The sequence below is a fragment of the Abramis brama genome (assembly GCF_963993115.1).
Source record: "Abramis brama genome assembly, chromosome: 4".
Classification (NCBI taxonomy): domain Eukaryota; kingdom Metazoa; phylum Chordata; class Actinopteri; order Cypriniformes; family Leuciscidae; genus Abramis; species Abramis brama.
Window position 1 is genome coordinate 28,134,999 of NC_139966.1, and position 18,069 is coordinate 28,153,067.

General features: G+C 39.9%; 1 protein-coding gene across 2 annotated transcripts; it reads left to right on the forward strand.

Annotated features, from left to right (window-relative positions):
* The first annotated feature begins 1,802 nt into the window (after positions 1 to 1,802).
* LOC311080556 (E3 ubiquitin/ISG15 ligase TRIM25-like) lies at positions 1,803 to 17,252 on the forward strand. 2 transcript variants are annotated; one of them, XM_084110548.1, is made up of 6 exons: positions 1,803 to 2,608; positions 5,123 to 5,218; positions 5,305 to 5,538; positions 5,960 to 6,119; positions 6,243 to 6,290; positions 15,853 to 17,252. In XM_084110548.1, the coding sequence occupies exons 1-6, from the start codon at positions 2,039 to 2,041 to the stop codon at positions 16,365 to 16,367; spliced, it is 1,623 nt and encodes a 540-aa protein (XP_083966674.1). In that variant the 5' UTR covers positions 1,803 to 2,038; the 3' UTR covers positions 16,368 to 17,252. The 2 variants fall into 2 exon arrangements, with proteins under 2 accessions (XP_083966674.1, XP_083966675.1); XM_084110549.1 differs by lacking the exon at positions 15,853 to 17,252 and adding an exon at positions 7,879 to 8,271 and having other exon boundaries at positions 1,810 to 2,608.
* The last annotated feature ends 817 nt before the right edge of the window (positions 17,253 to 18,069 follow it).

Consider the following 18,069-nt stretch of genomic DNA (forward strand, 5'->3'; position numbering starts at 1 on the left):
GTGGTGTGTTTCCGACCGTGTCAATCAAACGCTGATTCGGCGGACCACACCTGATGAAACACTTAGTGAAACACTTCGAGGCTTCGTTTGGCCATAGTCACGTGACATGGGTGTTTTGAATCACGCTTCGGATCAGTGTTTCGAAACATCTGCGCTTCGGGATCTCGCAAAGCTTCGAAACGACTGTTTCGCGTCAGCCATCCCTACTTACCTGATGTCCAGTTGTTTCCCTTCATCCCCGTCCATCGTCGATTGTCCTGTGTTTCATCATCAAAGTCATCATCTTCATCTGCAAAGACATTATTCAAGTTCAGCTAAGTGTTCACCATATCAGCATTGCAATCATCGTTCATCTCATCCTGCATTGCTCACTCTGCACTTTAATAAAGTTTGTACACTCTACCTTGTCTGCCTATTTATGGATGTGACAGATTTCCAGTTAAATGTCCTCATGAAGCTAGATAAAATAATGGCAAAGCAGGAAGAGCATTCTCTAGTATTTAGCCAACTACTGCAGGCAAGAGAGGAAGATACAGGGCCAGAGAACCCTATTCCAGCTATTGGTCAGTTATCAGACTTTCTTTCATTTAAGGATAAGCTGAGGGTGGATGAGGAGTTCCAAAAAAAACCGTTAAGAATCTTTTATTTTAGAAAATACAGCTAATGTGTATATGCATATTATTTAACTAGAGCATTTTATTTAAATTCAGGTTAAATATCTTTCTGCACTTGGAGGACCAAACTATGGGGAAATGGTGCAGCGATTGATGAGAAAAATTGCTCCTCCTGAAGTGTGGGCACATTACAGTGTCAAAGGAAGGAAGGGGAAGAGGAAACTTGAAGAACTTTCCGTTTATCGAGTTCAACTACATAAAAATAACAGTATTTGCATATATTATGCAAATCATAATCAGAGTTCATTGGATCTCTTCTCTGTGAAGTAAGTATTCAAGGTGTATTCAAGTATAAATGTCTCAAGCTTAAACAAACTGCACTTTAGTTAGTCACTCTCTGTATAGTCCTGTCATGTAAAGCTCCGATTTGTTTTGTTCTCTGCCAAGTTTACCTGTGCCTGCAGTGCCACCTTCTCTGGTCCCGGATTGTCTACCAGGTTTCAGACTCATGCCTGCTTACAGTTTTCTGAGCTTGCATCTCTCCTCTGGATTTGTTTGTTTCCTGGACTGATTCCGGTTACCGACCTTTATCGCCCGGCTATCGACTACACTCCCGTCTGCCATGTAACTTACAGAACCCGTTTTTGTTGATTAAATGTTCTGATCTGCCTCTGCTTTTTTGTTTTTATTTTGTATACTTTAAAGAAATTTGTATATTTGTGTATTTAGTTTTCTTTTTTCTGAAAGTGCAATTTGATATGCAGTTTAATAAAGTTGAATTTGCTAACCTTCTATGTCATTTTTACTCTTCAAAGTATACACTTGCAGGTGTTAATTATAATTAATTTACTGTTAGGCCCACAAATAATAATAAAGATAACAATATTTAAAAATTATATAATTATCTAACATCTGAATTATTAAAAATTAACCACAAAACATATAATCCTAAATGGGGATATCTATATCTAGCATTAAAAAAAAAATTGTCAGAACGTCGTCTCTCAGTTGTTGAAAGTCGCGAAACAATGTTGCTACAGCCTTGTACAATTCTATACTAACTGTACAAATCTTACAATTCTACGTTGTTACAATGTCGCGAGCACGTAGACAGTGACGTTGCCATAGCAGAAATGCAACATGCCACAACGTAAATGTGTTTGCTGGGAACAACATTCAGTGTGGGTTGAGTAGAAGAGAGTACAAATGTGGTGTTGCTGAGAGTGGTTTAATTTTTTTATTTTTTTGTGTGTAATTACTGTAATTACCATCATGCCTCGTAACACTGCTTTACAGACACGCCTGTTTTGCACACGACACTCAAACACAGAACCAGGAAACAGGAATCACGGGAGTTCAGGGAAAGTGAAACTGAAGTGTAGTTGAGCTGTTGTGTGTTTGTGTCTCTGTATTCATGCTGTAAAATGGCAGAAGCCAGATTTTCTCAGGATGAGTTCATGTGTTCAGTGTGTCTGGATCTCCTGAAGGATCCAGTGACCACTTCCTGTGGACACAGTTACTGTAAGGTCTGTATTACATGCCACTGGGATCAGGAGGATGAGAAGAGAGTCTACAGCTGTCCTCAGTGCAGACAGACCTTCAGGCCAAGACCTGCTTTAGCTAAAAACACCATTCTGGCTGAAATGGTGGAGAAACTGAAGAAGACTAAACTTGCTGCTGACTGTTACGCTGGAGCTGGAGATGTGCAGTGTGACGTCTGTACTGGAAGAAAACACAAAGCCGTCAAGTCCTGTCTGGTGTGTCTGAACTCTTACTGTCAGAATCACCTTGAACAACATGAGAGTTGGTTTAAAGGAAAGAGACACAATCTGACTGATGCCACTGGACGACTGCAGGAGATGATCTGCCAGAAACACGACAAGCTCCTCGAGGTTTTCTGCCGCACTGATCAGAAGTGTATATGTGTGCTGTGTATGGATGAACATAAAAACCACGACACTGTATCAGCGGCAGCACAGAGAACAGAGAAACAGGTATGAACTTAAAGAGTCCCATTATGATAATTTACAGGCTCATAGTTTTGTTTATGGGGTCTACTAGACTACATTTACATCATTTAATGTCTGTTTTCACCCTCTGTCTGAACTCTGTTTTAAGGGTAGGTTTACACAACAACGATATAATAATAATAATATAATAAAAATAATAATGTTGATCACACGATGATCTGATTGGTTAGTTTGTGACGTCAGAAACAACAGCGATTTCAAACCGTGTTTTTGAGACCTTCTTTGATTCACTGCAGTTTCGAGAAGAAAATACTAAGCAATGGTGTTGACTTATGAATTTGCACATAGTTTTATATAAAGTATATTAAAAACACAACAAAGACATATAATCAACATTAAAAACTAGATTTTCACCACAGGGGGACTTTAAAACAGAGAAGTTTTTCCTCTGAGTTTTCCTCGTACAGACGACACCTTTGTCAAAACATTCACACGGATCTGCGAAAACAATTAAAAACGCTGTATTTCTGCTGCCAGGCCATTAGATGGCAATAAAACGCACATGCATGACATCATTTTCAGAGATTTGCGTTTTTGTTGTTTACACTGAGATACACGTGTAAATTAACGTTTTTTAGTTGAAAACAGTTTCATGTAAACAGCTCCTCAGTTTCAGTTTATTTAAAATCAGCCTTCTGAAAATCTGCTCTGATTGGTCAGCCGGTCCAAGTCTGTTGTGATTAGCGCGTATGTCATAAATGTAGCGCCCCTTTCCATAACTGGCCATGGAGAGGTGAGGAATGTTGGAAGAATTGGTGCGGGGACGGCGCAATGACTGCTGCTTATATTCGCTCATAATTAGGGTTGGGAACCAAAAACCGGTTCTTATCCAGAACCGGTAGTGTTTTTTGAAAAATACCGGAACCGTGCGAAATTCCTAAGTTTCGGTTCCAAAAACGGTTCTGGGCCGATGTGTGGGTGAAGTGCTGGGAGTTTGTCCTTTAATAGCGACGTCTCACCTCATGAATATTAAAATAGTAACGAAAGCACTCGCGCTACTCATATACGTTTTGAGAGAGAGAGAGAGAGAGAGAGAGAGAGAGAGAGAGAGAGAGAGAGAGAGAGAGAGAGAGACACAATCTCGATCTCGATTCAAACACCCACGCAATCTTATTCCTAAATGACAAAAACTTCACACTGGAACATTCAAATCTGTTTGCGCTGTCGCTGAGAGAGCAGTCGTCAATATGAAACAGCTTTACTTTCACAATCTTTTCAACAACACAGTATCGGTATTTCGGTGTTACAAATATTCAAATGATCACAGAAGTACTGAAATAAAAGTTATAAATAAAAAGAGTAAATCACCTTTTGAAAGTCGCTTCAAATAGCGAAAATTCGCTTCAGAATTTACTAAATGTATATAATGAGCGAGTACATCATGAATGCCTTTTTTCAAACCGTGTTTTTGTCTTATCCTGAATCACTACGGTAAGCCTGTAATAAGCGTTCATACTCGGACTACTCGCAGCACAGTGCCTGAGTGACTCACGCGCGTCATAGAAATAAACAGAGAAGTAGCTCCGGCTACAATGTTCTTCCGCAAGACTCATGCAGTTCTGTTTATTTAACTGCTAGAGTGCTGATTCATCCAGTAATGAAGTGAAGTCTTTATGAATCAATCATTCAAATCGAAATATTATGTTTTACCTGTCTGGATCTTACATGTGTGTTCAAGCATATTCTATCCCTTCTGAGAGGGTATTCTCCACTGCTGGAGAGGTCCCAAATTATCCTAGAGAATGCAGAAATATTTATTTTCCTTCAGAAAAATTAATTATTTTTGCAAAAATTGCTAAATAATATGTTGCATTTGTTGACATTACCAGTCTGTTAAACTCAGACTTATTTCTTATACTGATAGTAAATAAACACAGACTTATTTCTTATAGATAAGAAATAAACACAAAAAGGATTGTGCATTTTCCCCTTACTACTATTTTTTATTTTTTATTAGTTGTTTTAATAATTTGTATTGAATGGGAACCGGAACCGTTTGGTGGAACCGGAATCAGAACCGGAACCGGAAAATGTCTTACGATTACCAACCCTACTCATTATGATTGACAGGACTGAATGATTAGGCTCTTCATGAACCTACGTTTGTAACTTCATTTATAACATCTGACTAGCATCAAACTGCATGGTTCAGAAAGCAGTCGTTATAAAAGTGGTGTATACTGCTGAGGAATAGTGTTAAAAATACATTTTAACCATCAAGTTAGTCTGCATTAGAAAATAGGGTTTAGATTTGGGGTATAAAAACTGTGTTTCTTGGACATACCGACAACACACTACTAACTAATTTCAACCAGGCCTCACCCCGTTCTTTACATAAGTTCACCTTCTGAATGAACCTATAATCTTATCATGCAAGATCTTTAACCCTTCAATCTCACCACTTCACTGATACTGGATTCATATCTGTTTAGTTGATGATTAATGTGATGTTTCTCCTGTCATTGGTTTGTCCTTTAGCACCAGCTGAAGGAGACGCAGAGGTCGTTCCAGCAGAGGATCCAGCAGAGAGAGAAAGATCTTCAGCAGCTGAGAGAGGCTGTGGCGTCTCATAAGGTGAGTCTGGAGAAGAAGAGAAGTTTGAGACGTCTCAGTCAGGACTCACTGAAGCCACTGTGTGATTGTGATGTGTGTCCTAACAGCGCTCTGCACAGACAGCAGTGGAGGACAGTGAGAAGATCTTCACTGAGCTCATCTGCTCCATTGAGAGAAGCCGCTCTGAGGCAACACAGCGGATCAGAGATCAGGAAAAGACTGCAGTGAGTCGAGCTGAAGGACGACTGGAGCGACTGGAGCAGGAGATCAATGATCTGAGGAGGAGAGACGCTGAGCTGGAGCAGCTTTCACACACACAGGATCACATCCACTTCCTGCAGGTAACAGAGATCTAGAAGAACAGGGTCATAGTGGACTTGAGCAAGAGACTCACAGAGAAACATTTCATGAGACAGAATGAGCCGTTGACTGAAGTGTTGATCTGTGTGTTCGGTTATTATATCATCATCAGTCAGACTCTCATCTGATCTTCTTCTTTTGAAAGAGACGCACTTACAAATGCAGTTCAGCTCTGGAAATCTTTTAGGAAACTTTTTTTCTGAATAATATATTGAGTTTCCAGACAGAAACAGCTCAAAACTTCATTAATATTTAAAAGCTTTTTTATAACAATGTGAAATCCATGAACTTTATGGCACCAGTTTCACTACTAAAGATCAACAAGAACCACATAAATCTGACAGTAGTGCAGGTTATTGATGAAGTGTGGAGGTGATGAGCTTTGATTTCTGTTTTCTGTAGAGTTTCCAGTCTCTCTCAGCTCCTCCTGAATCTACAGACGTAAATGACAATCCCTTCAGTTCTCTCTCCTCTTTTGATGTTGTGAGAGAATCTGTCCGTCAGCTGAGAGACAAACTGGAGGATTTCTGCAAAGAGGAGCTGAAGAAGATCTCTGACAGAGGTAAAGTCCTGGAGATTCATCAGCTCTCAGAAATGATCCTCCATCATCTCATATCATGTAGAAGATCATATTAGAAATGGATGCAGGGATCATCACACTCTTCATGTCTGTTGATTTCCACAGTCACTTTCACCGACATTGTTCCCAGAACCAGGAACGACTTCCTACAATGTAAGTCACTAAGAAAACAAGCAGAAAAACATGTCTTCATGTTCTTCCTGTAGAAGGTGAAAGAAAACATGATAGAAGAGTTTTATAGCTGATCATGTAAATCAGTGGTTCTCAAACCTGTCCTGGAGGACCCCCAACACTTCACATTTTCTTTGTCTCCCTAATCAAACACACCTGATTCAACTCATCAGCTCATTAAGCTCATTGTGATAATGAGCTGATGAGTTGAATCAGGTGTGTTTATTTTAACGCCTTTAATTTGGCGGCGCTGAGAACGCCAGAGCAAACAATGCTCGCATTCTCTGTGTTTATTAGTTAGCGATCTGTCTAATAGTACTGTTTAATATGTTATTATATAGAACTGTTATAGAAATTAGACCGTATATGAAAAAAAGGTTATTAGCCTATGCTGTGTGGTTGATGTCCAGTGTTGCTAGCTGGGCAGATAAACATAATCATGTTTGGCTTGGTCCCCTCAAAGTTGTGTTGGATTTTCTCTTCAGCATAAAGGTTTAGAGACCCATCTATCACTGTTTTCCATGTTGTATATGTGACAGGATTGGTTAAGTGATTGACAGTTGTGGTGTCCTATCAGGGGAGAGTATGGTCTATTTAATGCGGGTTGGCTGTATCCTGAGATACGTCACGTCTTTGTTCCGCCCCCTCGTGCGTCATTCACTGGAATATCAGGTATGTGTTGGTAGCGGCTGGTTTAAATCCTGATTAGAACGCTACTGATGTGTCATCTTTTTAAATTGTAGTTTTCCATAGCACTTTTCCGACGGTGCACTTATCAGTTCAGAGTGAGTGTCTGCTCACCCTTCAGGTACGTGCTGTCTCTGTATTCAGCGATTGGGTGCGGTATAGTGGGTCGCTGTTACTATTAACGTGTTGCTTCCTGTACCCCAGCTAATCGGCGGTTTTGATGAATGCTCTAAACAGTAGCCTGTGGGAATTATATGTGAGGAATATCCTCTTGTGGTAAGTGTTATGTAAGATGGCTGGAAAAATGTAGTAAAACGAGCATTAGTAACATCTCGCTTCCTTTAAGGCTTTCGTGAGGCGTGGGTCTCCTCTCTCGTCTTTCGGACCGTTCTTTTTGCTCGTCCTTCGGACCATTTCTCTGATCTTCAGCACGATCTCCCTCTCGTTACCACAGTAATTGCACTTCGTATAAACCGGAGTCCATTTTAAGAACCACAGTGTTTGCGCTGTGATCGCGCCGTGGGCCAGCAAACACGTCAACAGGATTTGTATTGTCTACTTCCTTCCTTTTAGAGTGACAGTAAGAGTTACAATGTCTTTCTAGAGTGACAAAGTTATAACGTTAATCTGACTGACTGTTAGTGTATGAAAATCAGTGTATGTGTGTTGCACCAGCTCTATTCTTTTGTCATTCGTTTCTTTAGTTCAGCCTTGTGTATTTTGTTTAGATTTATTTTGTTATCTAAGTGTGTGTCGTTGTTAATCTTGATTATTGTATGTGTATTTAATTTGGCTGTGATATTTTCTTTGTTTATTATTTTGGGGTTTTACTAAACTCAATTGTTTAGTGGTTTATTTATTTTGCTTATTTTATTCCTCCCAGGAACTGAGGTGGCCAGGCGGAAGGACCTTCTCTTGCAGTGTTGTAGTGGTGGTGTTGCAGTGGGTGACACTTTTGAAGTGCCTGCATGTGTGATCCAAGTGCACGGTGATGTGTGTGTGTGTGAGTAGGATTGCGCTTTTGGAAAAGTCATTAAGTGGTCCTTCCGCCGGTCGACTCAGCCTGGTTGGTTGGTACATTTATTGTTGTGTTTGAACCTTCCTTTCTTGAGACTCCTCCTACCCTTGTGGGTAGAGGACTGTGTTGGTGCTGCCATTTCATACTGCTCTCTGTTATTTCTCTTGTTACGTGTCATTAAATGTAGCACTGGGCGCCTTTTTAAAGCAGAACATTTTAACTTTTTGTATATTAATAAAGACTGCTTATTATATTATTTGCATTTGTGTCTCTGACCTCCCTGGCACACACGAACCTGTGTGACCTAGTGTTTGTTACTGGGTTATTTAGATATTCCCTGATTGATTCAGGGTGGTGTAGTCGACAATTATCACCATAAGCTAGATTATTTATTGAGAGTCCCTTACCGCTTCATGCCACATATAGTTAGTTTCTGGAGTAAATATATAGGCTATAATCTGTGTGTTTACATAATAGCTGTTTTAAAAATGGCGGGTGCTGGTGTTCCGCGTGCGTTCGGTCAATCAGCGTACAGTAACGTCACGGGTAGTTCCTATAGTGCTATTTAGTTCCTCCAAATGGAGTTCCTAGAACTAAAATCGTTCCTAGTTCCTGCGGTGCGAACACGCCGACATCCGGGTACTTTAGCCAATAGTTCTAGGAACTGTGAAAAGGTTCCTCCGGTCGGAAAGCGGCTTATGATCAGCTCTCCTGAATCTGCTGCAGCGGACGCTTTTTATCAGGGTTTTTATTGGTCCATTTACAATCAGATCTCTTCATTGCAACCGAAATGCCTTTCAAAGGTTTGAATATTAATTACAATTTTAGCCGTACTCTGTAACGGATTATGATTTTACAAGTAGCAAAGTAAATTAATTAGCTTAATTTGTACTTAAGTACAAGTAAAATTACAGACTTAAAAATATACTCCTAAAAGTACAAGTACCCAAAAAAACGACTTAATTACAGTAACGTGAGTAGTCGTAATTCGTTACTTCCACCCCTGTAAATACAAATATATAATATACACCACAGATCAAAAGTTTGGGGTCGGTAAGATTCTTAAATGTTTTTGAAATAAGTCTCTCCTCCTATTTGATCCCAAAATACAGGGAAAAGAAACCAGTAATATTGTGAAATATCACTAGAATTTTAAAAAATAATTTTCTTTTCGAATATACTGTATTTTAAAATGTAGAATAAAAACGTGGAATGTGTTTTTTATCTGGAATTTTTTATAAATGGAAAGATTGAAATAGAAATATGAACTAAAAATAAAAATGTGAGTTATTTTAAATTATTTAAAATAGAAATGTTTATTAACATTTTAAATGTCTTTATTAAAATGTCATCACATCCAAAAAAAAAAAGCAAGATTTGCAATGGAATTGTCTCGTGACTTTAACAAAGATGTAAATCAGGACAAAACTAAACTGTGACTTCAACATATTCATATAAATATGATTATTTTTCACTGAAAGCCAATTAAAAACATTCATACAAGATTTAGAGGTAAAATCACAGTAGTAAAAAGCTTCAGGAAAGTAAGAACAAACAGAAATCTCTTCTGTAAAAATTCCACTATGGATTTATCTTAAACAGGATTTTGTAACAAATATCTTTAACCTTTTAGGAAACAGATATAAATTTAAAGAAAGCTTAGGATCCCCAAAGGCTACAGCACTGAAAATCACCAAAAATCACCAAAAATAGGCCTACAATGCTTAAAAACCTTGTAAATCAAATTACACTCATCGTTTAATAAATTTAATGGATCCTTGCTAAATTAAAGTATCAGTTTCTTTTAAAATAGAGTTGTCTACTGACCCCGAACATTTCAATAATTAACAGAATAATAACCAACATTAATATATTAATATAACATTAATATTCAGTAAATGATACACTGATGTAAATTATGATTTTCACAGGATATCTGGTAAAACCATATTATTGATCTTCCTGCATTGACACCATTATATGAGAACTGAACCGAGCTGGACGATGACATCCCTTTTCCCTTTCAAAAGCTACAATCGATGCTGCGCTGCTTAGCGCATTGGGAATGTCTTTAATCATGACCAGCTGTGAATATTGTGTGTAACACGTCAATAGAATTGACCCAGAGGTATTATAGCACGTCACCAGCGCGCACCCGTGACACGAGGCTATAAATAGATGAGCCACCGCTGCATCCTCATGTCTTTTGTATTCAGAGGCCATTCTATGTAAGTTTCTAAAACTCTCTTACCTCTCTATCTGCTTCAGATCCTGTTAGGAGTTAGTTTTCAACTGGCAGTGTGCAGAATTTTCTCTTTTCTATCTGAGTTGAACAAGTTAAAAGAGTAAAATCTAAGAAAAAAATTTGTGAATAAATGAGTAAGCGCTGTGTCCCTCCATTTTCTCGTCCTGTGTCAGAACTGGATACACATGATTACTGTTTTGTTTATTTGGGGGAGGAGCATGCGGCTCTTGCGTTGGAGCAGGGCGAGTGCGAGCATTGTGAACTGTTCAAAATGCTGCGTGCTCGCCTCAGCTACTTTCAAACCACATACACATTACCATTATCGGGCTTCCCCATGGATCTGGCTGACAAGCAAGAGACTGGTCCGTCCCTATTGCTTGCTCGATCACCAGATCTACACGTCCCCTTGCGCAATCTCGATGCTCGCTCCGGTGTTTCTTTGGTTCACGCGGGGGACGATGACGAATCTTTTGGGTCTGCAGACGAATCTCTGTTGTCTGGTGTACCAGGCTGACCTGTTGAAGGACTTGAATGAGGGAAGTATGATCGACAAGAAGGCATTCAACCCAACCTATCCCCGGTCCTTCAAAAGCCAGGGAGGTTAAAAAGCAGAGTGTGGCGAACCACGCTCCCCCTCGCAATAATTGGGGACAGGTTTGTCGCACTCAGCAACCTCCCAAGCCAGACCTCAGGACTATTATCAATAGAAAGAAGAAGTCCTGATAGTCTGGCCCCCAGTCTGATGTAGCTGGAGAACCTGCTCGCCCCTTCCCGTTACCCCCACAAAACCTCTCCATCCCCGCCGCCTCTGGCGTTTCGGGGGCATTGGTTTCCAGTAGGCTTGGCACGATAGTCGGTGTTACCGGTGTTACACGGTGTTCAGTCGCAACACCGGTTTCATCACTTGCCCACCGCAGCACCGCAAAAACGTTTTTTTAAAGCAATTACGCAGTATCCGTATTTTCTGTCACCAGTTGACTAGCGTTGTATGATCACGCTCAACCATTCAAGCGCGACAAAACAAGAGACCGCGGTGTAAGTCCTGTCTATTACACACGCACGCACACACACGGAAAAGACGCGCGTCAGTATCGAGTTCTCTTTTCGGCCTTGAACAAAACATAACACACACACAAATTATGCCAAAATGTCCATTTTGTCGAGTGTCCTCATAAGAGCAAATGTTTTAAATAATATCATAAATGAATGTAGAGATTTGTGAGAAAATGGGACGCGTGTCAGATGGAGTGTCATTAATGTTAATCAAAGAACAAAGGTAAGAGAGTAAATTACTCACTCAGACCCGGCGCCAGGAGGATTAGTATACCGGTAGCCTAATAATCATGAATGCACTCTCTTGTGTGTATGAATTAATCTTTTAACACATCTCTGGCGAACGGCTTGTTCACGCAAAAGAAAAACTCTTCATAAAGCGCAGTGAAACTCATGTGGCATTTCCTGTTGGAACGAGGTTGTTCGTTAACTTCATTTTATACGTGCAATTCACACGAGCTCTAAACGAATGCGAGACTGCTGCGATTGGTCAAACTTTATTAATGAAACAAAATCAGAGGGAATAGTTTCTTTAATGTATTTTTTTTTTTTTTTTTACCGGTTGGCCGGTCACACGGCTTTCATAGTTTTCAGTTAGGCTAGTGCGGAGACCAGGGCCGGGTTTCCCGATAACGATGCATCTTAGCTCTTAAGAGCGTTCTCTATGTGCAAGGTTACGCGTTCGTGCTACTTAGAAGTCGCTGTCCGTTCGCGAAGTGCTGAAATATAACCTAAATAGAGGACACTGACAACGCGCTGAAAGACAGGACCGAGCAGGTAATATTTAATATGAAACAACTTTCAAATTTGGTCAGTCAAACAAAAATAAAATACGCCTACCGTTTTTTGCCTCTTTAATGTGTCGTGACAGATTGCCTCAGTTAAAGCCAAAGCCAAATCCACCGAAGTTAATCAATAACTCTTCTGACTGCTTTGTCGCACAAAAATTGTGCAATTTGATTGGTCAGATCGCATGTCAATCAAACTCAATACGAATGATGAATTGACGCCATGTAAAAAAAAATTACATCACTCTAACACCCCCCACCCCCACGATGAAACCGGTAATACCGGTGTTGTCATAAGTCGATTAACCGGTGGGAGAATATTATCACCGTCACATCTCTAGTTTCCAGGGAAGTGTTAGATGTTCCGTTGTTTCCTGCTGTCATCCAGGACATGGAACATCTAACATCCCCTCAACAGGAAGTGTTACAATTGATACCACTCTCAGAGAGAATGGCGGCGTGGAAACTTCTGCCAGGCATTTCTGCGTGGGTATTAAGCACAGTACAAATAGGATACAGAATCCAATCGTCCTCGGTGTTTCAACGGCGTGGTCTCCACTTCCGTGAAACCGGAGCTGGTGCATTTACTGTCACAAGAGCTACAATCTCTGCTGAGCAAAGAGGCCATAGAACATGTTCCTCTTCCAGAGAGAGAGTCAGGCTATTACAGCAGATACTTCCTGGTTCCCAAGAAAGATGGGGGGTTGAGATGTTAACTGTCAAGACGATCGTGTCGCAAATTCAACATCACGACTGGTTCGTCACGATCGGTCTGAAGGATGCATACTTAGACATAGAAATATTGGCACAACACAGGAAGTTCCTGAGGTTCGCTTTCGGGGGTGAAGCGTACCAATTTCGGGTTCTTCCATTCGGCCTAGCCTTGTCACCCCGCACATACACAAAATGCATGGATGCAGCACTGGCTCCATTACAACTCCAGGGCATTCGCATTTTGAATTACATAGACGATTGGTTAATACTAGCACCATTGCAAGAGATGGCACTTCAACACAGAGACATTGTGTTAGCTCATCTAGTTTCTCTAGGGTTGAGACTCAACGCCAAGAAAAGCATTCTCTCTCTTGCCCAGAGAACAACTTATCTCGGGATCGTTTAGGATTCGATCACGATGCGGGCACAACTGTCTCCCGCTCAAATCGAGACCATTAAGCATACCCTGAGCCAAGTCAGGCTAGGCCAAGATCGCACTGTTCGTCAGTACCAAAGAATGTTAGGTTTCATGACTTCAGCATCCACGGTGATTCCTCTGGGACTGTTGCACATGAGACCATTTCAGTTTTGACTAAAAGCCAGGCAGTGTACATTCCCAGGCAATCTGAAGTGCTAGGGCCTCCTCCACTAGAAAAAATTATGCCAGTAAATGGGGTGTCTTTGAAAGGTGGTGCACGGCACATAATGCAGATCCAGTCAACTGTCAGATTGCTTCAGTTCTGGACTTCCTGCAGGAAAAGTTGTCGACAAGCACATGCCCCTCCACTCTCAGGATATGTGGCCGGTTCCTTTCTCGACCGTACATCCGGTCACCCTTGAGGCCTTCTGCCCTCTGCCGTTCACAACGACGGAGCAGGAGAGATCTCACAGACTGTGTCCAGTCCATGCTCTTCAGGCTTACGTCCACCGCACTAGCCAGTGGCGTAAGTCAGAGCAACTGTTCGTCTGTTATGGGGGCAGTAACAGGGGGGCGGTCGCCACCAAGCAGACCATGTCACGTTGGGTCAGGGATGCTATTGCTTTTGCTTATGAGGCGCGCAGTCACCAGGACTTACTCCACCAGAGGGGTCGTCTCTTCAAATGCTCTGGCAAGGGGTGCCCCCTTACAACTTGTTTGTGATGCGGCAGGCTGGTCCTCTCTGCACACATTCATAAGATTTTATAGTTTGGATGTTCATGCCACTCCAGGCTCTCACGTCCTTGGATCAACATCACAAGTTAATGTCTGAGGCCTTCTTGCATTCTTGTGAGCATACCTACACAACCGTAAGGGGTATAGACACCTCCAAGCACGGCGTTGTGGGTATTCTCGTTCCCAATGTGCTAAGTAGCGCAGCATCAATTGTAGCTTTTGAAAGGACACAACCCGGGTTACTTGACTAACTCTGTTCCCTGAAAAAGCGGAAAGAGATGCTGCGCTGCATTGCCCTGCTGAAGATGTCCCAGGACTGCTCTTCAGACAAAATATCCTGACAATGCAGCTGTGGCTCATTTATTTATAGTCTTGTGTCGTGGGTGAGCACTGATGACGTCACCGAACGAGGCTATAATACCTCCGGGTCAATTCTATTGACGTGTTGCACACAATATTCACAACTGGTCACGATTAAAGATGTTCCCAATGCGCTAAGCATCATCTCGTTCCGCTTTTTCAGGGAACAGGGTTACAGTCAAGAAACCCGGGTCATTTTCTCCAGAGCGGCTGTATAGATAAATTAACTAAATTAATAACTTTTTTACAACAAAAATGAATCAACACTGAATTAACTTAAGCTGGACAATGACACTATTTGCTTCTAGATCTGCTGTACAGACGAAACAAACTTTATTGCATTAGTTTCCTATTATCACTGTGAAGCTGCTTTTAACCCTCTGGGGACTAAGCCCTTTTTGGTCCATTTTCTCTATTTTTACATTTGGGCTTATAAACCATATGTAATGGAGATGAAACACCATGTGTTTGGTATCTATGGATTCAGAAGACCCTAAGCTAACATAAGAATGCATGTAATGTGTTTATAAAGGAAGTATGAGTAAAAAATGTACAATAAACTAGAGAATTTCAAAAACAAAATTTTTCTTTTAGTCATTTATTACTGAAAATCACACCTCACACAACAATAGTGAACAGTTTTTGAACAAAAAATATATTTTTCAAACCCTTTGCTAGACAGATATTTGTAATTGTTCAATCAAAAGTGTAAAGAACAATGCAATAATTAACTTTATATACAGCGTTTTTTCAAAAAGCTGTCAGCTTCGGATTTCTCCTCAGCACTTTCCAGTAATTGTTCCAGAGCTTGTTCTGAGGTAAATCTTTTACTGCTTGCCATCATACAAGTGCTAAAACATTAAAATAATAATGCTATAATTGCTAATATGCTATAAATATTAAATATTGCTAATATAAATATTATAATCGTTCTGTCTCTCTCTCATATTTAAATCTCTGAGTGCAATACGCTGCTCCGTTCGCTCTCTGTCTCCTTTCTCCACTCGACGCGGCTGTTTGCATCATATCACTTACTATAGTACCACCCCTTGAAGGCTACAGAGTCATCTGATTAGCTAGAATAAGTCATGGTAACCTTCTTCTGATTGGGTAAGAAAAATATTCCTCCCAGCGGCAATTTTTCCATTGGTCTTTGCGTGTGTAATAATCCTAACAACATCTTTTTCATTGGCCTTATACGCAGTGGTATTACGCAACAAGGAAGTGTGTATACCATATACCATTGTTTTCAGCGGAATCTGAGGAAGACGGCAAAAAAGACCGCATCTCTCTATCATTAATAGTTTTTAAGATAATTACACATTTGTAAAAGGATGCCATTTTGGGCGGTACCGCCCAATCCGTCCCCAGAGGGTTAAACAATCTGTATTGTACAAAGCACTAAATAAATAAAGGTGACTTCATTACAGAGACACTACTGATATATTGAACATGAAGAGATCAGCTATAATAAAAGATCAGACAGATCCATAATTCCTGATTCTGATGTGTTTTCTCTCCATCAGATTCCCATCAGTTCACTCTGGATCTGAACACAGTGAATAAACGCCTCCGTCTGTCTGAGAGGAACAGAGTGATTACTTACACTGACACAGAGCAGCCGTATCCTGATCATCCAGACAGATTTGATGTGTATCAGGTGTTGTGTAGAGAGAGTGTGTGTGGACACTGTTACTGGGAGATTGAGTGGATTGGAGAAAATGTGTATATTTCAGTGTCATATAAGAGCATCAGCAGGAAGGGACGGGGTATTGAGTGTGTGTTTGGACATAATGATCAGTCCTGGAGTTTGTCCTGCACTTCCTCCAGTTACTCATTCAGACACAATAAGATAAAGACTGAACTCCCTGTAAAGCCCATCAGCAGGAGAATAGGAGTGTATGTGGATCACAGTGCAGGAACTCTGTCCTTCTACAGCGTCTCTGACACAATGAGCCTCATCCACACAGTCCAGACCACATTCACTCACACACTCTATCCTGGGTTTAGTTTTAATAAAGGATCAGTGAAACTGTGTTGATTAATCAGAACATACTATAGAGAGATTCTACCCATAATGCTTTTAGCTGCATGATAAATCAATATCAGTGAGATGTTATAGAGTCTCTTTATTTTCTCTTCATTACATTAATACTACAGCTGAACTTCTTTCAGTGAAATAACACGTCAGAATAAATGTATAATCAATCCTCATGAGTCATGATGAGTGACGGTGTGTATCTGTGCTTTTCTCAAGCTCTATTTGTGTTGATGGAAATCAGTCATTCAGTTCTTACTATAATGTCACATAAATCATTTTAATATTACTGTTTCAAACTGTTTTAAAATTACCTTTCAACTGGAATGATCACATACAAGATTCATTCAAATGTTATTTGTTGTAAAATTGATAAATGTAAAATATATAAACCCAGATCATCTGATCATACTGTACTTTAAATAAACCTGAACAGGATTGAATTTACAGATCAGGTAAACGATCTAGATTTGGGATCCCATATTTTGCTATCTAGGATCAGGTAATCCATTTTAAATTTGTGCCTATTTGTTTTAAAGCAGAATAGGATTTTATCACTGTGATCCAGATTCACATCTTTTCAGGGCCAGTTGTTCAAAACGAATCTGATCATATTTCGGCTTTCGGATTGGATCAATTCTTGAAAACGTTTTGTTCAAAAGAAGAAGAAATAAGGATTCTGAAATCGGATTAGATCATGAAATAAAAACAAGTCCTAACAAGTTTATCTCTTCTTCTCCTTCTGTTACCTGAGAACTGTTGGTTTTGGTGGTCAAAAGTTAGTGAATTTGATAAAAACAATAAAAATGGAGGATACAAAAAAAATCCAGTTTCTTGATTCATTACTTTGTCTTGATGCTTAGAGTGAACTTTAACATTTTCTTAAAACCATCACTAAGATTTCACATCACTGACAATATAGTTCAAGTGATGACTGACTGACTTTGTTTGAGATCCCTGTAAACAAACCATTGTAGTGAATATGTTCATGTCTTGCTAGAAACAGCTGGTAACATCCATCATGAGTAACATCTGTTCAGACTGTTAAATAGTATTGAGAGTGTTTACTGTTAAATTTACTGTAATATACAAATAACATTTTAAATTACTTCTGTTTTGGAATAAATAAAGCAGCATTTTATTGTCGTTCTAACGATACTCTGGAAACAGAACACGTTTTTGCTCAGAACGAACCAATTCGTTTTTAGTTCCTGATTTGAGAACTACATTATTGCATGATTATAGTTTAATGTTGTAATTCATGCAATTAATAATTGAATGTGTCTACTAAAGAAAAGATGAAAGAGAAACATATTTCATCAAATATTTTATTCAAGATATGTTGCTAGCAGCAACATGCATTTATCATTCTTACAATCAATCACAATGAAAGTCTACCTTCACCATGAACCTAAAATGTCCATTTTCTTCAAAGTTAATTTCAATCCTAAATTCAATAAGAACAATGGAAATGATTATGTGGCGTGTGGGCCTTTTTCCTTCTTCCCTCTCACCCTTGTGGTCAAGGAATGCCTTTTTAACCTGTTCAACGTTTTAGACTTTAATAAAAAAACACAGACTACACCACCCAGGGAGTTTCACCCCGGGAAATAGAATTAGACTAGTTCGGTAATTAAACCTTCAAATTTACAAAAGCACACAGGTTCGATTCATGCATGAAGCCAGAGACGTAGTTCCAGTAAAA